The following is a 26329-nucleotide window of genomic DNA, read 5'->3' as shown; positions in this document are numbered from 1 at the left end:
GCCATTATTAAGGAGTGCCCCCCCTCCTTGCAGCTATAACATCCTCCACTTTATACCTATAGCAGACTCTGCTCATCTGGGAAGTTTCCACAAGATTTTGGAGGGTGTCTTTGGGAATTTGTGCCCATTTGTGGGGTCAGGTACAGATGTTGGATGAGAAGACCTTGCTCACCTTTGGCATTCCATCCCAAAGGCATTCAGTAGGTTGAGGTCAGGGCTCTGTACAGGACACTGGAGTTCCTCCACCCCAAACTGGTCATCCATGTCTTTATGGAGCTGGCTCAGGGGACAGTCACGGGGGGACAGAAAAGGGTCTTCAAACTGTTACCACAAGGCTGGAAGAGCGCAATTGTCTCCAATGTCTTTGTATGACGAAGGATTACCAGAACCCTTCACTGGAGACCCCTGAACTAAATTAGAAGGGGGTCCTCATTTTTAGCCATTTAATATGTACGAGATATAAAACACGATTTAGGATTTGTATCTTTTCAGATGAATTCTATGAAGCAATAAATGATAATTCCATCACTACAGAAATCTTCAGATACACCGTTAAAGTCAATAACGGTAGAAGCCCATGTGGGACTTTTATCTACCCCCTCCCCATATTGTCTGACATGCTCCCCCCCCCCAATCACTCACACTGTCGCCAATGGATCGCAGCTTGTAAAATGGTTGGATGTAGAACCAGGAGCCTTCATTGCCGGCCTCGTCCAGTGTTACCCGCATTGCGTTCTTCTCCAGCAGAGCCGGGAGACGCTTGTTCACCGTGAGGTACTTGTTACTCTTCAAGTGTAGCAGCTGAAGAGAGAAACCGTTCAATAAAATAAAACGTTCCTTGTGGAAGCAAGAATTCCAAAGCTGCCTTCCAGGTCTAATTATCAGATTTTCAGCCTTCATCAGATCCACAATAGAAGGTAAAGTGTATTCTGTAAAAGAACAAAGTCTTCAAAATGAGGGGCAATCCACTGAAGTGGCCATTGAATGGGCGCCATTGAAAGGTTCTCCCTTACCTTTTTTTTTTTTAATGGTTGAACTGGATGGACTTTTGTCTTCTTTCAGCCAGACTAACTATGGAACCTGCTTCTCTGGGGCAGCTGAAAAGTTTGGAATCACCATCACATTTTGCCAGTGGTCACCAGGACCAACAGAATGGGAATTCCCCCAGTGGGGACACAGCAATAAAACCTGACAGGGGGCCCCTTTCTATTCAAAACATACACGTGTGTAGGCTTTAAAATATTACTGTAGTATCTTTATATATTATACTTTACATTATGTAAAAGAACCATTTTTGTGTTTCCATGATTTTCAGAAAATGAAGATTTACCTCTGAAGTCCCAGCAAATTCTGTGCCACTGCTCCACCCACTGTTCACTCATTGGATGACTAAATATTGCCACGCCGGTGAAGTCAATGCTAAAAGCCCAACTAGGACCACCCCATGTCTCCCATCCACCCGCCTAAAAGGGAAGAAGCACACTCATTTACCCTACAAGCAGGGGGGAATGGAAAATTAAGAGTTCCAAATGTCATGGGGCCCAATACAGCTTGAGAGGGCCGCCCTGGCCACCCCACTCCTTCCCCAGAATGGGTGGGTGCAGTTTTTGGCCCCCAACACAGCTCCAGCTGCATGAACAAAACTCTCATTCTCACAGCTGGTGTACCTATGCAAATGAGCCCTTAAAGAAAAACAAAAAGGAACAAAAAAAACCCTGAAAAAATTTAACAGGACTTTGGGGAGGGGGGGGGGGGGCTCTGGTCTAAACAGACCCCTGATGTCTCACTTTTTAGAAAGATTTGGAAGACAGATACCCAATATTTTCTTTGCAGGCCTCAGCAGCACTACAGTTAGTCAGCTGCACTGTGGGGGGAGGGGTTGTTTGAACTGCGATCAGCCATCTTTGGGACTGCCTGAATCTAAAAGCTGCCCTCCATCCCCATTGTCCTGATGGTGGCCCTGTGCAGGTGCATCAAGGACCTTATAGGTAGCTATAGTTGGCATGTACTGTATGAGCCAGAGAAGCACATGGAAGAGCCATGGAAGATGAGTGGCCAGACCTGCAGCAGTAACTGCGTATATTTTTCTATCCCCCGAGGAACATGCAGTACTTGGTCTCATTTTCCTACATGTGAAGGAAGTCAAGCTACATGGCCAGACTGGACACCCGCCTTCCCCAAAACCCATCTGACAATGCAGCTAGCAAGACGATGGCTACACAGGTAGTCAGCGACCATCTCCAGCTCCAAGCATTTGTCCGAGACAGGCGTTGCCAAGAAGAATGAAGGGTGGTGGTGGTGGTGGTGGTGGGGTGGGGTGGTGGTGGTGGAGGTGGTGGTGGAGGGGGAGTGGGTGGTGGTGGTGGAGGTGGAGGTGGTGGTGGTGGAGGTGGTGGTGGAGGGGGTGGAGGTGGTGGTGGAGGTGGTGGTGGAGGGGGTGGAGGTGGTGGTGGAGGGGGTGGAGGAGGTGGTGGTGGTGGTTTATGAGGGGAGGGGTAAAGGTTTCCCTGGCAAGCTTTCAGCACATGCCTCCAGTATAAGGCAGTGACCAATCTTTGTGACTCTGCCAGGACTGATGAACCCCAACATGACCGAACACCCACAAAGTCACCCCCAACCCCCGAGAGAATACTGCACCTGAATGACATTCCCGTACTGGATGACTGTTCCCAAGAGCTTGCGGTTCTCCGTCTCGTTTTGCTTTTTCTCTAAATCTGCTGCATGCTGCAAGACACAATACGATGGATGACTACACTGAGGTCACTTGCACAGAGGGTGGTTGTAGGTCAGTCCGAGGACTTACATGTAGTTTGTTGAGGAGGACGGTGTCAGTCGTGTTACTGGCTCCGGGTTTTGCTGCTTTCCAGAACTGTTTCTGAGCCGAATATCTGTTCATGGGGCACAGCCGGAACAGGCAGTCTGCAGATAGAGAGAGGGTGGTAAAGAAGGCCCATCTTACCCACATCCTGTTAGTAGGATCCAAATCCCCAGCACCGCTCCAGACCCACACCTGCCATCCACGGACAGTCACAATGCCGGCTCCTATAGCCCGTCTCCGGATATGAGACGGGCTAAAGGAAATGAAAAGCCAAGATTCATATTCCAAAATTTGTTCTTTTTTTGGCATTTTTTGTTCCACCATCAATGAAGCAATTTAATACATAGCATCTCCACCTAAACATCACATTCCCTCCACGCGATTCACCTTGTGAGCAAGTCTACAGTTATGAAACGCGTTAAGTTGGTGTTTAGGGGGGATACTATGTAGGCAGTTGCTTCACAGGCAGTGGAATTTGAAAAAAATGCCAGGAAAAGCGAATATTGGAGTGCAGGTCCTGAAGACACTCCATCCTCATATCAATCATCAGGGGTTCATCATGTGGGTACATCTGACGGAGCAGATCGGACCAGGATTTCAGGATGTGCCGAACTATGGAGGTTCTGGAGCATCTGTAAGCCTACTACAATCACCTCAACTTGATCCCGTCTTCGTTCCTCCTCTGGGCCAACTCTACACTAAAATAATGGACCTACTCCATGTGTTCTACAGGAGCCCTTCAGGGAGGTTTTCAGGAGTAACACCTGGAAGCTACCAGAACCTCAAAACAGGCGCAAACACAGATTACATATGACCTCTACCAAAGGGTCCATCTCTCGGGCCCCCCCCCTCTCCATCTCTCGGGCCCCCCTCTCCATCTCTCGGGCCCCCCCCCCCCTCTCCATCTCTCGGGCCCCCCCCCCCTCTCCATCTCTCGGGCCCCCCCCCCCTCTCCATCTCTCGGGCCCCCCCCCTCTCCATCTCTCGGGCCCCCCCCCCCTCTCCATCTCTCGGGCCCCCCCCCCCTCTCCATCTCTCGGGCCCCCCCCCTCTCCATCTCTCGGGCCCCCCCCCTCTCCATCTCTCGGGCCCCCCCCCTCTCCATCTCTCGGGCCCCCCCCCTCTCCATCTCTCGGGCCCCCCCCCCTCTCCATCTCTCGGGCCTCCAGCATCAACTTCCAACAAGACCGTAATAGAATTAACCCGCGTGTCCCCTTTGAAATGCCCCCATGGGGTGTTTAAGACGAAAATGCAAAGATTTCACTCTTGGAGTCGGAGGAACAAAGCCAACTGGTGATAAAACCTCCGGCTGTATAAACTGCAATTATCACATCTGTAATTACACACCGAGAGAACAAAGTAACATACGCAGGTGAGGCCCGAGCTTCCAATAAGTAACACATTTGCTGCTTTATTCTTTGATTTGGGGGTTCAGGCGACCTTTATGGAGGAACGTACCTACATGAAGCCTTTTGCTGGGAGTCCCAAGCGACTGCTTCAAGGGCTGGGACCGCCTTCCATAAAATGATTTGTATCAATAGTAGTATATTGGGAACTCTGCACCCAACTTTAATTCAAGCGGAACTTCATTCCATTTGTAAAAAATTCAAAGTCAGCAGCTCCATTTACTGTAGATGGAGTATCAAGAACCAGGTACTTACCAGTCCATGGAGCCCAGTGCAGTCACCAGTGCCATCATCTTAGATTTGGGGAGACATGAGGCACGGCAAAAATAGGATTGGGGGGGGGGGGTGCAGGTAGTAGAGTCTCCTGCTCTAGTTACATCATCCCATCCGTTGTGTCAAGAAGTCTGCATAGGTGTTAATTATTCAACTCACATGGCTGAAGGTGTGAATCGCTGGTAAGTTGCTGTGATAGAGATGTTAGCGTGGCATTATGTGTGGAACCACGGTTGTCTGAGGACTCAGAGGTGCACATTGTGGACAGAGGACAGCTGGTTGAAAAGAAGAATGAAAGAAGCCATCTACATCAACCATCTCAGAACAGGGGTAGGTGCCTTCAGCACCATCTGAAGCCCTCAGCTAATACTGGAATCCTCTACTCTTCCAACCACTCCATCCCCCACAGTTACTACCTCCTGTACCATTCAGCCCTCCCTCCTAGATTGTAAGATCCCAGGATCAGCCCCTCCCTCCTAGATTGTAAGCTCCCAGGATCAGGGCCCTCTAATCCCTCTTGTATTGAACTGTATTGTTGCTGTATTGTCTCCGTTATATTGTAAAGCGCTGAGCAAACTGTCGGCGCCATAAATCCTGTATAATAATAATAATCTGTCTTCCACACAGAATGCCGGTTTAACGAGATGTTAACAATTCGCATCTTCAGCCATTGGAAGGATTAGCACTAAGGAGGAGCTTGGATTTGACCCCAACTTGGGTTTGGACTGACCTTGGAAAGTAGCGGGTACTCCAGCCCACTCCACCGCAGCCAGGGAAACATAGGCGTGGGAATGCTTGTGACATCACTGACCCAATACGGCCACATGGCCATAGGAGATCATGGCCGCCATAGGAGATCATGGCCGCCATAGGAGATCATGGCCACCATAGGAGATCATGGCCACCATAGGAGATCATGGCCACCATAGGAGATCATGGCCACCATAAGAGATCATGGCCATAGGAGATCATGGCCATAGGAGATCATGGTCAGTGACTTCATAAGGCCACATGATCATATTCGGACAAAGTCAAAAGCCCTTTTATACACATGCAGCCACAGGGTTGGCAATACCTTGGCCATAGCTGATTGGGGGCAATGGGCCAAGGAACGGCTTCCTTCCAGGTTCAGTCTGAACCCAAAGTTTAATCCACACCGGAGATCATCCTTCATTTAACACCTATGCAGACTATGACAAGGATGAAATGATGCAACACGTTGGGGGGGGGGGGGGGGGGGGGTTCCACAACTTTCACACCTCCCATCCTGTTCTTGGACAATCACCACCTGTTTGGACACCATTCCATGGAGATTGGATGAAGGTGTTGGGGCTACTTGTGTAGATGTAAAATGTTGGGGTATCTTCCGGAGACTCCGTACTGAAGAAATGACTTGGAGAAACTACAACTTGTCTGCAATGTTACAGAACAAGTTCAGATGACTATGACCAACGACTACGAGATATACCATAACCTGGAGAAACAACTTTGAAGTGGAAGCATCTTCTCCCAATCCCCATAAACGGTGATCCTCACACTGCTAGTATTAGTAGATACATAGGATTAGATTTATTTTTATACCTTTTTTTTTTTTGCACATTTCTTCAGCGGTTTCCTGGTTTCTAGCCTAGGCAAAATGTCACACATCCCAGGAGTCTTCATGGGAGGAGGGGCTTTCACAGCCAAGCACATCTTCCTGGCTGAACAGGTGGACACCAGGAAGTAAATGCTACACAAATCATATGCCCTTAATCAAGATGGCCGAAGCAAGAAATGCAAGAGGGGTGATTTTTAAACAAAAAGCGTAGATGGGCGGAAGGGTGGAGACGTGGATGGGGGGGAGGAGGGAGGACGGAGACGTGGATGGGGGGGAGGAGGGAGGACGGAGACGTGGATGGCGGAGGACATAGACGTGGAGTTGGGGGGGGGGGGGCGGAGACGTGGACGGAGGGAAGGGCGGAGACGTGGACGGAGGGAAGGGCGGAGACGTGGACGGAGGGAAGGGCGGAGACGTGGACGGAGGGAAGGGCGGAGACGTGGATGGAGGGAAGGGCGGAGACGTGGATGGAGGGAAGGGCGGAGACGTGGATGGAGGGAAGGGCGGAGACGTGGACGGAGGGAAGGGCGGAGACGTGGACGGAGGGAAAACTTTGAATATTATGAATGTTTGTTATGCCGGATAGTTTGGTTCGGCTTTATGTTGCTGTCGGTTTTTGTTGCTCTTTATAGCGCCTCGTACACACTGGGGGTATTTTAAAAAACATGGATAGCATTTGCTGTACAAAGTCACATAAAAACTTGAGTTTTGCCACGTTTTTGCCTGCTTGTCACCTTTTACCGCGTTTGCCAGCGTTAGAGCTTTTGTACAGCTGAAAATCTCCTCTTGAAACCCACTAGGTTTTTTTTTTTTGCCAGCCAGAAAACACCCCCGCCAATAAATGCTGATTAAAGCCTGTGTGTGAATGGACACATAGGATAACATGCTAGGAAGATAACTGACTGCAGAAAAAAACCCGGCAGAAGCCAAGCACAGCCGCTGTAAATCCCCCGGGGGGCACGAGGCCTACAACGTTCTTGGGAAGGTTTCAGAATTTTAGCACAGAGGGTTCCGAGGAGACAACGCAGGTCACCTCTGCTGTGCGCTCCGTGTACTCGCATCCTCCAGATGGGGGCGGTAGAGGCCACGCTCGGCCCAGAGAAGGAAAGGTGGATGCAGCAGACGGGATTAGCGGGGAGATCATGTGGACAGCTGGAGCTCACGGCAGCTTACGGTCCAGAGAAAGGACAGATAAATGGCGGTGATTGGTGCAGATTAAGACATCTGCAGGATTGATGTTCACTGGGGGGCAATGAGGCGTGAATGTCTACGTTCCCACAGGTTCACGATTCACCGCAGTGGAGGGGGGCAAGGGGGGTCCGGGGGGGGGGGGGGACGAACATAAAACTAATCGCTGTGTATGAGCCGACTGAACAGTTCATGAGAAAAGTCGGATAAATAATGGATTTCCTCAGCCTGAGTCCTCTGCTGTTCAACAACCATCATATCCTGATCCAGGGTGGTGGGGGCAAGAAACTCCGCGTCTGCGCACACCCGAGCGGACGCCACGCGCCTGCGCACACCCCAGCGGACGCCACACGCCCTGACCAACAGTCAGCACGGCGCTCAGTCCACCCCAACCGCCCGCACCGCACGCAGTCCGCCCCAACCGCCCGCACCGCACTCAGTCCGCCCCAACCGCCCGCACCGCGCTCAGTCCGCCCCAACCGCCCGCACCGCGCTCAGTCCGCCCCAACCGCCCGCACCGCGCTCAGTCCGCCCCAACCGCCCGCACCGCGCTCAGTCCGCCCCAACCGCCCGCACCGCACTCAGACCGCCCAAACCGCCCGCACCGCACGCAGTCCGCCCCAACCGCGCGCACCGCACTCAGTCCGCCCCAACCGCCCGCACCGCGCTCAGTCCGCCCCAACCGCCCGCACCGCGCTCAGTCCGCCCCAACCGCCCGCACCGCACTCAGTCCACCCCAACCGCCCGCACCGCACTCAGTCCACCCCAACCGCCCGCACCGCACTCAGTCCACCCCAACCGCCCGCACCGCACTCAGTCCGCCCCAACCGCCCGCACCGCACGCAGTCCGCCCCAACCGCCCGCACCGCACTCAGTCCGCCCCAACCGCCCGCACCGCACGCAGTCCGCCCCAACCGCCCGCACCGCACGCAGTCCGCCCGCACCGCACGCAGTCCGCCCCAACCGCTCGCACCGCACGCAGTCCACCCAAACCGCTCGCACCGCACTCAGTCCACCCCAACCATCAGTACTAGCGCTTTAAGGAATTTCTATTAGGCCGGGGATGGAATACAGACGACACAATTTTATTTGAACAACCAGAAGCTCCAACCTCTTAATTAGGTTAATTAACAGGAATGTCGCATCAATTATCTGCTGCATGAAAATACCGGCATGTATATCCTTCCGTATATAGAACGGACAGCGAGATTTACGGAACACAAGTCAACCTCCAAATAAAATGGAGGTGAGAGAATGGAGGAAGGGCCATGGCGGGGACACAAGGCCCCCAATGTAAGGGACATTCTTCCCACCGACCTCCAATGTAAGGGACATTCTTCCCACCGACCACCAATGTAAGGGACATTCTTCCCACTGACCCCCCAATGTAAGGGACATTCTTCCCACTGACCCCCAATGTAAGGGACATTCTTCCCACTGACCCCCAATGTAAGGGACATTCTTCCCACTGATCCCCAATGTAAGGGACATTCTTCCCACTGACCCCCAATGTAAGGGACACTCTTCCCACTGACCACCAATGTAAGGGACATTCTTCCCACTGATCCCCAATGTAAGGGACATTCTTCCCACTGATCCCCAATGTAAGGGACATTCTTCCCACCGACCCCCAATGTAAGGGACATTCTTCCCACTGACCCCCCAATGTAAGGGACATTCTTCCCACTGATCCCCAATGTAAGGGACATTCTTCCCACTGATCCCCAATGTAAGGGACATTCTTCCCACTGACCCCCAATGTAGTGGGGCCCTTCACCACCATTTAGGGACCATTTCAGTAACTGCTGTTCTATGGGGACACTACAGATTTCATGGTCTGTTTTTCGGTCCTTGGGTGCCCAGTACTCAGGTCTCAGGAGCCCCAAAAGGGAAATGGAAGTATAAGAACAAAGGGGATGGAGTATTTTAGGGGGCCCCTCCATGTCCTAGAGGTTGGGATCGGTCTCTCTGTAGCGGTTTCTTCTCATCTCTCAGACTTTACAGAATGACGATGTTTTGTTGATTTGGAACATTAACAGGAAATGGAAGCTCTGGCGGGGGATGGGCTGCTCACTGGAGCTGACAATCCGACTCCGTGGTCCCCGTCCCCCCACCCCCCTCATCCGACTCCGTGGTCCCCGTCCCCCCCACCCCCCTCATCCGGGAGCCGCATTCTCTCATCTCAATCCATTCTAATTGTATTTACAAATCACAGCAATTCTGATGATTTTATGTTCCTCCAACCGACTCATCAGAAGTCCTCCGGAGAGTCGATTCCACTTCTACCTACAACTCCACGCAGAGTACATTGTAGCCGAACGTCTGGGGGGTCCGGGGCCCCCCCACTTCGAGATTTCGGGGATCAGAATCTGCATGTCTGATGTCCATCCCACATTCTGTTATATTCAAAGAAAAAATTAAAATTTTAAAGATATAGCGGTCCGGAATGGTCCAATCACCTTCACCGTGGACACCATTGTGCAGGGAGTCTCACTCCTCCCGCTGCAATCTCCATCCAGTCACCTTCACCGTGGACACCATTGTGCAGGGAGTCTCACTCCTCCCGCTGCATTCTCCATCCAGTCACCTTCACCGTGGACACCATTGTGCAGGGAGTCTCACTCCTCCCGCTGCAATCTCCATCCAGTCACCTTCACCGTGGACACCATTGTGCAGGGAGTCTCACTTCTCCCGCTGCATTCTCCATCCAGTCACCTTCACCTCGGACACCAACGCCAAGATCCTTCCCACAGCTGTCCCTGATCCAGGCCTGGCCGCCATTGTGAAGGGAGTCTCACCCCTCCCGCTGCATTCTCCATCCAGTCACCTTCACCTCGGACACCATTGTGAAGGCAGTCTCACTCCTCCCGCTGCATTCCCCATCCAGTCACCTTCACCTTGCTGTCCCTGATCCAGGCCTGGCTGCCATTGGAAAGGCAGTCTCACTCCTCCCACTGCATTCTCCTTTTTTTTTTTTTCATGCAAGCTTATTGAACCCGATGCAGAATATAAGCCGAGCCGAGGACAGAGGCAAAGATCTGGCTGCTGGAAGCTGGAGCAGAAAGGCGGGCTTCTCCCGGGCTGTAGACGGAGCGGTGCATGCGCAGTTCAGCTTGCAGTGCCGGGCCCTGAGTGCCGCACAGGAGTGATGTCAGCACAGCTAAATGGACAGCATTTCCGTCACGCAGTACGAGGGTTGTTGGTTCGAATCCCAACCACGGCACCACCTGCCTGGAGTTTGCATGTTCTCCTTGTGCCTGCGTGGGTTTCCTCCGGGTACTCCTGTTCCCTCCCACATTCTAAAGACATGCTGGGAGGTTCATTGGTTCCGAACTACATTGGCCCCAGTATGTGTATGTATGAATGTGAGTTAGAGACCTTAGATGGTATGCTCCTCGGGGGCGGGGACTAATGGGAATGTAAGTTAGGGACCTCCAATTGTACGCTCCTCAGGGGCGGGGACTAATGGGAATGTAAGTTAGGGACCTCAGATTGTACGCTCCTCGGGGGCGGGGACTGATGTGAATGTACAATAAATATGTAAATTGACGGCGCTATACAAGTACCTGAAATAAATAGGCAGCACAGTGGCTGAGCGGTTAGCACTTCCGCCTGGCAGTACTCGGGTCGTTGGTTCGAATCCCAACCACAGCACCACCTGCCTGGAGTTTGCATGTTCTCCCTGTGCCTGCGTGGGTTTCCTCCAGGTACTCCCGTTTCCTCCCACACTCCAATGACATGCTGGGAGGTTAATTGGTTCCTGTCTAAATTGGCCCTAGTATGGGTATACATGAATGTGAGTTAGGGACCTCAGATTGTACGCTCCTCGGGGGCGGAGACTGATGGGAATGTACGTTAGGGACCTCAGATTGTACGCTCCTCGGGGGTGGGGACTGATGTGAATGTAAGTTAGGGACCTCAGATTGTACGCTCCTCGGGGGCGGAGACTGATGGGAATGTACGTTAGGGACCTCAGATTGTACGCTCCTCGGGGGTGGGGACTGATGGGAATGTACAATATATATGTAAATTGACGGCGCTATACAAGTATCTGAAATAATAATGTCACTCCCCCATCGGCCAATGAAGAGGCCTGAAGACCGGCACCTGAAGAAGATGCCAGCGAGGGAATGTCTGACAGGCGAAATAAAATAAAGGGGCGGGGGAGGGAATCCTCGGCACTCCAACTGTTGTAGAACTACAAGTCTCATGAGGCACTGCAAGACCGACAGCCGAGGAGGCATGATGGGATTTGTAGTTTCACTGCAACCCGCCCCTACAGGTAGGCATGTTGGATGGAGCTGTTACTTAAATCCAAGCCCCCCCCCCCACCTGCCAAAGCAAAGGTGACCTACAAGTCTCAGCCAACTGGGGGTACAGGGCCCCCCTAAGCGTCTCCTGGAGGGGGGGGGGGTCCAGGCTGGACGGATCAGATACCAGAACATTCTGCAGGTTTAGTTTACTGCCAACCAAAAGATCCAGCGAGGGGCATGCTGAGACTTTTGGTTCCTCTGTCTTCTTTGATGGGAACAATGAGAAAGAAGAATGTCTGCCGGAAGAGCGTGACCCCCCCCTCCCCCGGGCAGACATGAAGGGGTTAAGCCACTGTCATGCAGGGTTCCTCCTGCATGGGAATCTGGAGAGAGGCTGCGTCTGGGAACAGAGAAGGCAGCTCCGGGGAACAGGCAGCTAACTTACCAAATAAGGGCAGCGCAGTGCGCTCCGGGATGGAGGAGGGGGAGCGCAGCGCTCCGGGATGGAGGAGGGGGAGCGCAGCGCTCCGGGATGGAGGAGGGGGAGCGCAGCGCACAGGAGAGGATGGAGGAGGGGGAGCGCAGCGCTCCGGGATGGAGGAGGGGGAGCGCAGCGCTCCGGGATGGAGGAGGGGGAGCGCAGCGCACAGGAGAGGATGGAGGAGGGGGAGCACAGCGCTCCGGGATGGAGGAGGGGGAGTGCAGCGCTCCGGGATGGAGGAGGGGGAGCGCAGCGCACAGGAGAGGATGGAGGAGGGGGAGCGCAGCGCTCCGGGATGGAGGAGGGGGAGCGCAGCGCGCTGGAGAGGATGCAGGAGGAGATGAAGGAAGATGCACACCGGGTTATACAGGCTGGGGGGGATGTGATGGACGGGGGGAGCACAGGAGGGACCACATACTGCGGCGATGGCGTGCAAATACTTCCCCCCCCCCCCTGACTGCCTCCACTGTGGTATTTCATTCATTCAGAAGACTCGATCTCCACAAATGTGATATAAAAAGTGGAATTCGACCCCAACGGAGCGTAAGGTGCCTTTCACAACACATTCCCTGCAGGTGAATCTTCCGTGCGTTTCAAGTGACCACACGTGATTCCCCAGCAGTGAAAGTCACATTCACCGCTTTATATTAATCCGATTCGTTTGCTGAAACGTCGCAATGAAAGTTACTTTGTAAAACATTTTCTCTGTTTCTCGAATCTTTGCGCGGCTCATCTCCCGCAGCACTTCCCGTCCGCACAGACCCCAGCGAGGGCAAGTCTCAGGTGGGGGGGTGGGGGGGTTCCTGATGGCGACAACGGCGGCAGACGTCCAATTGGGAGACTGTTGTCACTCCAAAAAACTGAAAGTGGCAGAACAAGGATCTTCATGGCAGGATCACCGAGGAGGAATTGTAATTAAAGATTAAAGATCGGCGACGACTTACCGCACATTACATGAGATGTTCCTCATCGGGTTTAAATCTGATAATTCACCGTCTTCCACCCCGCCATTCCCGCGCCGGGCCCCATTACCAACGAGTGACCTCTCCACCTAATGATGCCGGTGCCCCGGCTCCTCCCCCACCAGCCTTGGACGGGTGCCCCCGGCTCCTCCCCCCCCAGCCTTGCACGGGTGCCCCGGCTCCTCCCCCCCCCAGCCTTGCACGGGTGCCCCGGCTCCTCCCCCCCCCAGCCTTGCACGGGTGCCCCGGCTCCTCCCCCCCCCAGCCTTGCACGGGTGCCCCGGCTCCTCCCCCCCCCAGCCTTGCACGGGTGTCCCGGCTCCTCCCCTCCAGCCTTGCACGGGTGTCCCGGCTCCTCCCCTCCAGCCTTGCACGGGTGTCCCGGCTCCTCCCCTCCAGCCTTGCACAGGTGTCCCGGCTCCTCCCCTCCAGCCTTGCACAGGTGTCCCGGCTCCTCCCCTTCAGTCTTGCACAGGTGTCCCGGCTCCTCCCCTTCAGTCTTGCACAGGTGTCCCGGCTCCTCCCCTTCAGTCTTGCACAGGTGTACCGGCTCCTCCCCTTCAGTCTTGCACAGGTGTACCGGCTCCTCCCCTTCAGTCTTGCACAGGTGTACCGGCTCCTCCCCTTCAGTCTTGCACAGGTGTACCGGCTCCTCCCCTTCAGTCTTGCACAGGTGTACCGGCTCCTCCCCTTTAGTCTTGCACAGGTGTACCAGCTCCTCCCCTTCAGTTTTGCACAGGTGTACCGGCTCCTCCCCTTCAGTCTTGCACAGGTGTACTGGCTCCTCCCCTGGTTACTCTGATGTCACTGCACAGTGGGAGTTTCTCACAATGTGCATTAGAAGCTGCAGCCAGTCAGGTAGAGCTCCGCCCCATTTCCTGGCAGGAGGACGTCCAGCATCATCTAGCACTTTCCTCCCCAGTCTGACCGGCCCCTCCCCTTTTCTTAATTGGTTTTCAATTAGAGGCTTAGCATAACATGTGGGCGTTACTTATGCAAATACATCATGCCTAGGAACACCCACTCCTTCAGACTAACACCCACTCACCAAGGCAGTCTGTTATTTGCATAACTCCTCCCACTGCGTGCATCAGGACTGAGGGCTCCTGAGAGGAGTACTGAGGCAGGGGGCTGGGATGTTTTCAGGAAGCCATGAACAGCTGGCCCCTCCCACCAGCCATGATATGCCTGCATTGCATAGAGAAGCACAAAGACCCAAGCTGGGACCAGCACCGAGGCTTTCACTGCACAATGTCCGTACCAAGGGAGACCGCATCCCCTGCAAGGTGAGACTGGGGGGTCCGTCACTGCTCCCCCCTCCCCCACAATGAGGGTGTACACGGCTCTGTGCATTGCCTATACAGGAGCCCCCCGGGAATCGTTCTGCTGATCTGCGGGGGAGGAATTCACAGAACCATCTATCAGAAGGAAGACGTTTCCCGGCCACCAATCCTGGGAGTGTCATCTGATTGGTGGAAGAGCGAGCAGAGGGTTCAGGAGAGGGTCCTACCTCCCGACATCAGAGGAGGAGGAGCTCAGAGACCGACTACTACAGAGGGATCGATTCACCTGCCGGACCCATCGTCCCATACATGTATTCGTGGTAAGTGCAGCATGCTGAGTAACGTGTCCGTGTGACCCGGCCAGGACTCTTCATCTGATCTCCTCTCCAGAAGGACGGCACCATGCATGTTCAGGCAGCATCCCAGGTCACCATCTGCGTCCTGGGCTCAGAGATGACACAATCATGTATATCCTGATGTCTGTGTTCACAAATGTCTGACACAGATCAGCCCCTGCTAGAGCCACACACCTTGCTACAAAGTTACAATGTACAGTCTGATCACTGGGGGAGGAGACTGAGGAAATGCCTCCTCCTCCTTCCACAAAGTTACAATGTACAGTCTGATCACTGGGGGAGGGGAGACTGAGGAAATGCCTCCTCCTCCTTCTACAAAGTTACAATGTACAGTCTGATCACTGGGGGAGGGGAGACTGAGGAAATGCCTCCTCCTCCTTCTACAAAGTTACAATGTACAGTCCGATCACTGGGGGAGGGGAGACTGAGGAAATGCCTCCTCCTCCTTCTTCTACAAAGTTACAATGTACAGTCCGATCACTGGGGGAGGGGAGACTGAGGAAATGCCTCCTCCTCCTCCTTCTACAAAGTTACAATGTACAGTCTGATCACTGGGGGAGGGGAGACTGAGGAAATGCCTCCTCCTCCTTCTTCTACAAAGTTACAATGTACAGTCCGATCACTGGGGGAGGGGAGACTGAGGAAATGCCTCCTCCTCCTTCTACAAAGGAACAATGTACAGTCCGATCAGTGGGGGAGGGGAGACTGAGGAAATGCCTCCTCCTCCTTCAACAAAGGAACAATGTACAGTCTGATCAGTGGGGGAGGGGAGACTGAGGAAATGCCTCCTCCTGCCTGCAGCAGACTGATGACATCCCAGCCTAGACACAGTCCCTGGACTGCAGCTGAAGGATGACGTAATGATCTTTATCCGGCTCCTGTATGCTGAGACCTGTCAGGAATGTGATTGGTCCAATTTAAATGCCATAAAATGGGTCCCCAACCCGGTACAAGTGGCCCCGTTCTCTGGCCCCGAGCGTCACTTTAATGTTGGTGACAGAATTCCATAAACCTTGTCCAAGCCTGGAGGATGGGGCCCTCCAATAGGACGGCTCCATGTGGAGTGCGCAGATTTGGGGCCACAGACACGGCGGTACCCAGGAAAGGTGGATGAGGACTATGGAGGGGAATCCAGGTTGAGAAAATCGCTCACAAAAAAAACCACCCAAATGGTCCCTGCAGGCGGAGGAGGGGTATAATCTGTGAGCGCCGTTAACCCGTCACATGGCATCAGCCGGGGCCCGGAGCCCAGGACAGCGGATTACGGAGCAGCCAGGGAAGGGAGGAGGGGGGAAGGGAGGAGGGGGGAAGATCCCTTTTATCTGACAAAAATCATCTGATTGGATATGACGGAGCAACTCAACGGAAAATCGCCCGGAATTAACCCTTCTGGGGGGGCAGCCAAGGCCGTCCAGGAGACCCACAAATGTGTCAATTCATTGAAGTCAATTGGTTTCTACTGATAGAAGCAAAATCGTTCATTCTGTCAAATCCCATCCCCCACCCGGCCATCGATGGTTCCTACAGTACAGACGGGGCCCCGCCGAGGGCCGTCATCTCAGTCCAGGAAGGGGACCCGGATGATGCCTGAACAAAGATGGTGCTGTCCTTCTGGAGAGGACAAGCAGATGAAGGCACTGACGGGGAGTCCTGGGATCGGCGTGGTGGGGAGTCCTGGGATCGGCGTGGTGGGGAGTCCTGGGATCGGCGTGGTGGGGAGTCCTGGGATCGGCGTGGTGGGGAGTCCTGGGATCGGCGTGGTGGGGAGTCCTGGGATCGGCGTGGTGGGGAGTACGGGGGGGGGGGGTTACACGGACATCAAAGTCTATCTGCTGACAGATCCACAGACAACGTTCATCTGGGGGGGGTCTTCTCTGAAGGTCTGGGGGGGACAAAACCTCTCAGGAGGGACTTCAGGAACTTCTATCCAGTCTGGAGGAAAGGAGGGAAAGGATGGACAGGACTGACCCCTACAACTACACGAAGGGTGGAGGAAGGTGCAGGAGGAACACGGCCTCGGCCTGGCAGGAGGAAAGGTCACAGCAGACGTTCCGGCAACAGGAACTACATCTCCTCACTGGGACACATGGAGGCCTATAGACCAAAGGAGGCTCCAGCCCGATTCTCACTTCTCCCACCACCCAGGAGAACTAGAACCTCCGACCCGAAACAGGAAATGAGAGGAAACCCCCGCAAATGAAGGGAACGCCTTGGGGACCCCCCACCCCCAGGTCACCGGAGTGAGAGCCCCCATTGGAAGATTTAGCCGACTTTTCTGGGGTCAACCCAAAATTTGGGATTTTCTTTTACTTTAAGTGATAATGGTCACCAGGACAAATAGAGGGGGAATCTCCCTGACGGGGGGCACAGAGGGGGGAGGGGAATCTCCCTGACGGGGGGCACAGAGGGGGGAGGGGAATCTCCCTGACGGGGGGCACAGAGGGGGGAGGGGAATCTCCCTGACGGGGGGCACAGAGGGGGGAGGGGAATCTCCCTGACGGGGGGCACAGAGGGGGGAGGGGAATCTCCCTGACGGGGGGCACAGAGGGGGGAGGGGAATCTCCCTGACGGGGGGCACAGAGGGGGGAGGGGAATCTCCCTGACGGGGGGCACAGAGGGGGGGAATCTCCCTGATGGGGGGCACAGAGGGGGGGAATCTCCCTGACGGGGGGCACAGAGAGGGGGAATCTCCCTGACGGGGGGCACAATCTCCCTGACGGTGGGCACAGAGGGGGGGAATCTCCCTGACGGGGGGCACAATCTCCCTGACGGGGGGCACAGAGGGGGGGGAATCTCCCTGACGGGGGGCACAGAGGGGGGGGAATCTCCCTGACGGGGGGCACAGAGGGGGGGGAATCTCCCTGATGGGGGGCACAGAGGAGGGGGAATCTCCCTGACGGGGGGGCACAGACAGCAACAAAACCTGATAGGGGGGCTAACCCCTCCCCCTCCATCCAACAGAAAAAACAAACAAGAAAAACCCCTCTTCTCTACAAGAGAGGTCTCCAAACTGTGACCCATAGGCTAGATAATGGGGCACTATTCCTCCCACTGACACCAATGATGGGGCGCTATTCCTCCCACTGACACCAATGATGGGACGCTATTCCTCCCACTGACACCAATGATGGGGCGCTATTCCTCCCACTGACACCAATGATGGGGCGCTATTCCTCCCACTGACACCAATGATGGGGCGCTATTCCTCCCACTGACACCAATGATGGGGCGCTATTCCTCCCACTGACACCAATGATGGGGCACTATTCCTCCCACTGACACCAATGATGGGGCGCTATTCCTCCCACTGACACCAATGATGGGGCGCTATTCCTCCCACTGACACCAATGATGGGACGCTATTCCTCCCACTGACACCAATGATGGGACGCTATTCCTCCCACTGACACCAATGATGGGGCACTATTCCTCCCACTGACACCAATGATGGGGCGCTATTCCTCCCACTGACACCAATGATGGGGCGCTATTCCTCCCACTGACACCAATGATGGGGCGCTATTCCTCCCACTGACACCAATGATGGGGCACTATTCCTCCCACTGACACCAATGATGGGGCGCTATTCCTCCCACTGACACCAATGATGGGGCGCTATTCCTCCCACTGACACCAATGATGGGGCTCTATTCCTCCCACTGACACCAATGATGGGGCACTATTCCTCCCACTGACACCAATGATGGGGCACTATTCCTCCTACCAGCACCAATGATGGGGCACTAATCCTCCCACTGACACCAATGATGGGACACTATTCCCCCCACTGACACCAATGATGGGACACTATTCCTCCCACTGACACCAATGATGGGACACTATTCCTCCCACTGACACCAATGATGGGGCACTATTCCCCTCACTGACACCAATGATGGGGCACTATTCCTCCCACTGACACCAATGATGGGGCACTATTCCTCCCACTGACACCAGTGATGGGGCACTATTCCTCCCACTGACACCAACGATGGGGCACTATTCCTCCCACTGACACCAACGATGGGGCACTATTCCTCCCACTGACACCAACGATGGGGCACTATTCCTCCCACTGACACCAATGATGGGACACTATTCCTCCCACTGACACCGATGGGACACTATTCCTCCCACTGACACCGATGGGACACTATTCCTCCCACTGACACCGATGGGACACTATTCCTCCCACTGACACCAATGATGGGGCGCTATTCCCCTCACTGACACCAACGATGGGGCGCTATTCCTCCCACTGACACCAATGATGGGACACTATTCCTCCCACTGACACCAATGATGGGACACTATTCCCCCCACTGACACCAATGATGGGACACTATTCCTCCCACTGACACCAATGATGGGACACTATTCCTCCCACTGACACCAATGATGGGGCACTATTCCCCTCACTGACACCAATGATGGGGCACTATTCCTCCCACTGACACCAATGATGGGGCACTATTCCTCCCACTGACACCAGTGATGGGGCACTATTCCTCCCACTGACACCAACGATGGGGCACTATTCCTCCCACTGACACCAACGATGGGGCACTATTCCTCCCACTGACACCAACGATGGGGCACTATTCCTCCCACTGACACCAATGATGGGACACTATTCCTCCCACTGACACCGATGGGACACTATTCCTCCCACTGACACCGATGGGACACTATTCCTCCCACTGACACCGATGGGACACTATTCCTCCCACTGACACCAATGATGGGGCGCTATTCCCCTCACTGACACCAACGATGGGGCGCTATTCCTCCCACTGACACCAACGATGGAGCGCTATTCCCCCCACTGACACCAACGATGGGGCGCTATTCCCCCCACTGACACCAACGATGGGGCGCTATTCCCCCCACTGACACCAACGATGGGGCGCTATTCCCCCCACTGACACCAACGATGGGGCGCTATTCCTCCCACTGACACCAACGATGGGGCTCTATTCCTCCCACTGACACCAACGATGGGACGCTATTCCCCCCACTGACACCAACGATGGGGCGCTATTCCTCCCACTGACACCAACGATGGGGCGCTATTCCCCCCACTGACACCAACGATGGGGCGCTATTCCTCCCACTGACACCAACGATGGGGCCCTATTCCCCCCACTGACACCAACGATGGGGCACTATTCCTCCCACTGACACCAACGATGGGGCACTATTCCCCCCACTGACACCAACGATGGGGCACTATTCCTCCCACTGACACCAACGATGGGGCACTATTCCCCCCACTGACACCAACGATGGGGCACTATTCCCCCCACTGACACCAACGATGGAGCACTATTCCCCCCACTGACACCAATGATGGAGCACTATTCCTCCCACTGACACCAACGATGGGCACTATTCCTCCCACTGACACCAATGATGGGGCACTATTCCTCCCACTGACACCAATGATGGGGCACTATTCCTCCCACTGACACCAATGATGGGGCACTATTCCCCCCACTGACACCAATGATGGGACACTATTCCTCCCACTGACACCAATGATGGGGCACTATTCCCCCCACTGACACCAATGATGGGGCACTATTCCTCCCACTGATACCAATGATGGGGCACTATTCCTCCCACTGACACCAATGATGGGGCACTATTCCTCCCACTGACACCAATGATGGGGCACTATTCCCCCCACTGACACCAACGATGGGGCACTATTCCCCCCACTGACACCAACGATGGGGCACTATTCCCCCCACTGACACCAATGATGGGGCACTATTCCTCCCCGACACCAACGATGGGGCACTATTCCTCCCACTGACACCAATGATGGGGCACTATTCCCCCCACTGACACCAACGATGGAGCACTATTCCCCCCACTGACACCAATGATGGAGCACTATTCCTCCCACTGACACCAACGATGGGCACTATTCCTCCCACTGACACCAATGATGGGGCACTATTCCTCCCACTGACACCAATGATGGGGCACTATTCCTCCCACTGACACCAATGATGGGGCACTATTCCCCCCACTGACACCAATGATGGGACACTATTCCTCCCACTGACACCAATGATGGGGCACTATTCCCCCCACTGACACCAATGATGAGGCACTATTCCTCCCACTGATACCAATGATGGGCACTATTCCTCCCACTGACACCAATGATGGGGCACTATTCCTCCCACTGACACCAATGATGGGGCACTATTCCCCCCACTGACACCAACGATGGGGCACTATTCCCCCCACTGACACCAACGATGGGGCACTATTCCCCCCACTGACACCAATGATGGGGCACTATTCCTCCCCGACACCAACGATGGGGCACTATTCCTCCCACTGACACCAATGATGGGGCACTATTCCCCCCACTGACACCAATGATGGGGCACTATTCCTCCCACTGACACCAATGATGGGGCACTATTCCTCCCACTGACACCAATGATGGGGCACTATTCCCCCTCTAAAGTCTGAAGAGTAAGCTGGCCCCTGTTTAGGAGGTGTGGAGACCCCGGGTCCAGGGCGAACGCTTGTTATGTTTTTCCTCTCCTGTGACTGGAACACAAAAGCCTTTTATTGTAACTCTGGAAATCCCGTTATCCAGTTTATACAAATTCCCAGAATTCAGGTGGAATCCGTCTTCGGGTGACAACCTGTCGGCTCTGTCTGGAGTCCTGACTATTATACGTGACACGGATCCAGGGGGGGGGGGCCTCCGGGGACAGGCAGTGTACAGCTGAGCACCCCACTATGGAGAGCAGCCCGGCTCAGGGGGTCTCGGCTGTCCGTGCCGGCCCAGCACCTCCACCCGCCCTCAGCCCCCCGCCTCGTGTCACCGTTCCAGCGAGGAGAATGCCAGGCGGCCGTCCCACAGCATTGTGCTTACATTACTAGGAAACGGCTCCAGGGAACCCCGGAGCAACAGACACTGGCGGGGGCCCAGCAGAGAGGGCGGAGGAGGGGCCACAACCTGCAGGGGAGAGGAGGGAGCGCAACAAGGGACAGGAGTGCAGGGAGATGGAGAGAGAGTACAGGGGAAAGATACTCAGAGCAACAATGTATCACATAGGAGGAGTGCAGGGGAAAGAGCAACAATGTATCACATAGGAGGAGTGCAGGGGAAAGAGCAACAATGTATCACATAGGAGTGCAGGGAAAAGAGAAACAATGTATCACATAGGAGGAGTGCAGGGGAAAGAGCAACAATGTATCACATAGGAGGAGTGCAGGGGAAAGAGCAACAATGTATCACATAGGAGGAGTGCAGGGGAAAGAGAAACAATGTATCACATAGGAGTGCAGGGGAAAGAGCAACAATGTATCACATAGGAGGAGTGCAGGGAAAAGAGAAACAATGTATCACATAGGAGTGCAGGGGAAAGAGCAACAATGTATCACATAGGAGGAGTGCAGGGAAAAGAGAAACAATGTATCACATAGGAGTGCAGGGGAAAGAGCAACAATGTATCACATAGGAGGAGTGCAGGGGAAGATTTAAAAGGAGAACAAAAGACGACATGCAGTAGTTTAAAAAAACAAAAAAATCCTTTATCACAGAAATGATGAACTTTGAATGTTGAAGGAGAGAGAGCAGAACGAGGAACGGGGAGAGATACCCATCGGGGTAACAATGTATCACATAGGAAGATTGCAGGGGAGATGGAGGCAGAAGAAACAAGGAATAGGGAAAGGCATTTCTCGGGGTAACAATGTATAAGGGAAGGCTAGTCGTCGGGGTAACAATGTAGCACATATGAAGTGTGGGGGAGATGGAGGGAAGAGGAATTAGGTAAAAATACTTGTCGGGGGTAACAATGTATCACTACGATGGGGCCCCAATATGGAGGACATAGAATCGGCCGTTATCGCAGATCCGCTGACTGAGCGATGATGCCGGTAGCAGAAGTGACAGTTGACATCATTTCTCCAGTGTGCAGATGTTTGCAGCAGAACTATAGGCGGAGCTTAGCTGGAAGAGGCCGGACTTGATGATTCTGCCGCTCGAGCGACCCGTCTCCTGAGGCTGCTGTGTTGGTGCCGACATGAAGTTCATTGATGCGTGTGCCTGCAGCCGCCTCTCGCCCCGACAGCCCGGGTGACAAGACCCGGCACTTCCACGCTGACAGTGACAAGCCGGCTGCACAGCCAACACTGCCGGCAGCTGCCAGAGCCGACCTCCAGCGGCAGACGGGCGCCTCCAGTGTGATGGACGCCGATTCTGACAGGTTCCCTTCATGAACATGCCTGAGCCGGCTGTCACTTCTCTCTATGGGCCCCATCCTGAATCCTGCCTGAATGGTACCGCTGCCAAATCACCATCATCACTCACTTCCCAAGAGATGGACCTCCTGCTCAGTAACGGGATCCACCACCAGGGATCCGCCACCGGGGGACCTGCCATCAGGGATCCGCCACCGGGGGATCTGCCACCAGGGATCCGCCACCGGGGGACCGCCCCCGGGGGATCCGCCACCGGGGGACCGCCCCCGGGGGATCCGACACCGGGGGACCGCCCCCGGGGGATCCGACACCGGGGGACCGCCCCCGGGGGATCCGACACCGGGGGACCGCCCCCGGGGGATCCGACACCGGGGGACCGCCCCCGGGGGATCCGACACCGGGGGACCGCCCCCGGGGGATCCGACACCGGGGGACCGCCCCCGGGGGATCCCCAGCCAGTCTCCTAAAATGTGTTCATTACTTCAGGGTGCAGTTTTGGTTTCTAGATTTAGAGTCGAAAATGAAGTTTTTCATCCAAACCTATTGTGTGCTGCAGCCAAACACGATTCGGGGGGCTACACGTCACCCCCTTCACCAGAGCTTAGAGGGTTAGGTCACCTTTACAGAAAATCTCTAACACTGGACCCCCTCCCCATCCCCCTCCCTGACTACCTTTGCTGGAGTCTAGCGATCCTCCGTTGTCAGGCACCAGCATGCCACCTCACCAGTCCGGGGATATGAAATCCCTGCAGCTTTCTCTCCTCTCCTTGAAGCGCTGACAGGACGGGCTGGAGGGATTCTGATTGGTCCATGTGACAGTGCTGACCAATTAGAATCCTTCTAGTCCGTACTGGCTAAGCGGTACAAAGGAGATGGAGCCGACGGGATCTGAAATCCCCAGACTGGTGGAGCAATATGCCAGGATCATGGGACTCCAGCACAGCGGGACCCCGGGGGGGGGATGGGAATGGGGGCCAGTGTTAGGTCACATGACAGATTTTTAAGGAAATAAAGAGAATTAAAAAAAAAAAAAAAAATATCTACTTATGTGGACTCCGATTTATAATCTGGATAGGATGTGAAAATAAACACACAAGGGGCCGGCACACAGGGGGCCCGGGCCGCCACACAAGGGGGCCCGGGCCGCCACACAAGGGGGCCCGGGCCGCCACACAAGGGGGCCCGGGCCGCCACACAAGGGGGCCCGGGCCGCCACACAAGGGGGCCAGGCCGGTGCGTATCGAGTCGGCACAGAACCGGTTGGGCCGCAACCTTTCTGCCTTAGGCCCTCGATGACCCGGTTCCGGCACGGCTCCCAAGGGTTGCACTTTAACCCCGTGACAACTGTAGCCTTGGGCTCCCTGGGCTCCGAGAACGCAGTTGTGACCCTCCTGTCACGCAGCGCCTCTGCACACTCCTAGTTCTGGGACTTGTTACTGCAGCTCTCAGAACATGAGGCAGAAGCCAACCGGTCCTGGATCATGTGATCACTCGGACAGCCATGGAGATGCGGGAGGGGTCCCCCCCCCCCCCCAATATTCTCCGGATGGCGGTTTGCAGTCTCGGTGCGCAGAGGACGGGGGACAGTGTTGGTAACCATTGAGGCGTAAAACCGTAAAACAGCCAAAACATTTCTGACACGTTTGTCTCAATAACAGGATATGTAATGAAACAATGTAACAAATAAAATCCTTCTACATCTGACAACGACAGTCCAATAAAAGAAATCTCGTCACATTCTCACCGGCGAGGACTCCCTAAGATGCTGACAACTGCGCCGGACTCACCTCGAAACTTCTTGGGGGGGTTGTTCAGGTCCCCGGCCTCCGGCTGCACCACACAGCGGTCATCCACCAAACTGCAGAGAGAGAGAAGAGATCAGAGAAGGGAAGAACCTGAATGGTTGGTGTATCTCAGCCAGGCAGCACTAGGTGGCAGAGCGGAGCCAGGACAAATGACAGTCCCATCCGGACCATTCCGCAGTCTGGGTGTCCCCCATCATCCCCTCCCCCCCATGTCATCCTCACAGCTGAGAAGGGTGAAGGGGCAGCAGGTGTGGACAGGGAGCGTACTGTACCGCTCCTTTACCGCCCCAATCACAGGCTGCAGGCAGGAGGACAAGTGTGTGATGCTTAACCCTCTGTACTACCTGGCAGAGCTACATAAATCTCATGACTGGATGGACAGAGACAATCCTTAGGCAGGTAAAGTTCCTCCCATGCACATCGATCGGTTGTATTGATCTGAAGATTAAACTCAAAGAAAACCGATCAATAATTCCATCAAGAATGTCCTGTAATTGGCGGCTCACCCCAACGTGCTGATGAATCCATTGACTGAGCCCTCCGCGTACAGAGAGACGATGTCCCCCACATGGAGGAAACTGGAGATCTTCTCCGACATCCTCACCGATCCTGCGAGAAACGAGCAAAGCCGTCAGCAAGGGCGATGTCAGGGGGTGTAGTTGTCGTTGTCCCCCCACCACCACCACTGTCATCCCCCCCCCCCCCCCCCCCCACCACCATCGTCGTCATCCCCCCCACCACCACCACTGTCATCGTCCCCCCACCACCACCACTGTCATCGTCCCCCCCCCCACCACCATCGTCGTCATACCACCACCGTCGTCATCCCCCCCACCACCATCGTCGTCATCCCCCCCACCACCACCGTCGTCATTGTCCCCCCACCACCACCACTGTCATCGTCCCCCCACCACCACCACCGTCGTCGCCCCCCCCCCCCACCACCACCATCGTCGCCCCCCCCCCCCCACCACCACCATCGTCGCCCCCCCCCCCCCCACCACCGTCGTCATCCCCCCCCCCCCCACCACCGTCGTCATCCCCCCCACCACCACCACCGTCGTCATCCCCCCCACCACCACCACCACCGTCGTCATCCCCCCCACCACCACCACCACCGTCGTCATCCCCCCCACCACCACCACCACCGTCGTCGTCATCCCCCCCCACCACCACCACCGTCGTCGTCATCCCCCCCCACCACCACCACCGTCGTCATCCCCCCCACCACCACCGTCGTCGTCATCCCCCCCCACCACCACCACCGTCATCCCCCCCCACCACCACCACCGTCGTCGTCATCCCCCCCACCACCACCACCGTCGTCGTCATCCCCCCCCACCACCACCACCGTCGTCGTCATCCCCCCCCACCACCACCACCGTCGTCGTCGTCATCCCCCCCCACCACCACCACCGTCGTCGTCGTCATCCCCCCCCACCACCACCACCGTCGTCGTCGTCATCCCCCCCCACCACCACCACCGTCGTCGTCGTCATCCCCCCCCACCACCACCACCGTCGTCGTCGTCATCCCCCCCCACCACCACCACCGTCGTCGTCGTCATCCCCCCCCACCACCACCACCGTCGTCGTCGTCATCCCCCCCCACCACCACCACCGTCGTCGTCGTCATCCCCCCCCACCACCACCACCGTCGTCGTCGTCAT

General features: G+C 55.3%; 1 protein-coding gene across 1 annotated transcript in view; it reads right to left on the bottom strand.

Moving 5' to 3' along the window:
• Positions 1 to 642: 642 nt before the first annotated feature.
• The window catches only part of LOC149430763 (inositol 1,4,5-trisphosphate-gated calcium channel ITPR1-like), a gene marked incomplete at its 3' end in the record, with an annotated part of 28115 nt that continues 2428 nt past the window's right edge, over positions 643 to 26329 (bottom strand). Inside the window, exons 3-7 of the mRNA XM_089666007.1 lie at positions 25167 to 25269; positions 24643 to 24713; positions 2804 to 2919; positions 2638 to 2724; positions 643 to 801 (exon numbers count right to left, since the gene is read on the bottom strand). Of these exons, the coding sequence (XP_089522133.1) occupies positions 643 to 801; positions 2638 to 2724; positions 2804 to 2919; positions 24643 to 24713; positions 25167 to 25269 (536 nt within the window). The remainder of the gene's footprint in view (positions 802 to 2637; positions 2725 to 2803; positions 2920 to 24642; positions 24714 to 25166; positions 25270 to 26329) is intronic.

The sequence above is a fragment of the Staurois parvus genome, unplaced genomic scaffold (assembly GCF_062004578.1).
Source record: "Staurois parvus isolate SC_StPar_1 unplaced genomic scaffold, SC_StPar_1.0 ptg002465l, whole genome shotgun sequence".
Classification (NCBI taxonomy): domain Eukaryota; kingdom Metazoa; phylum Chordata; class Amphibia; order Anura; family Ranidae; genus Staurois; species Staurois parvus.
Note: the sequence above shows the minus strand (reverse complement) of the source record. Positions and strands in the feature narration are given on the sequence as shown.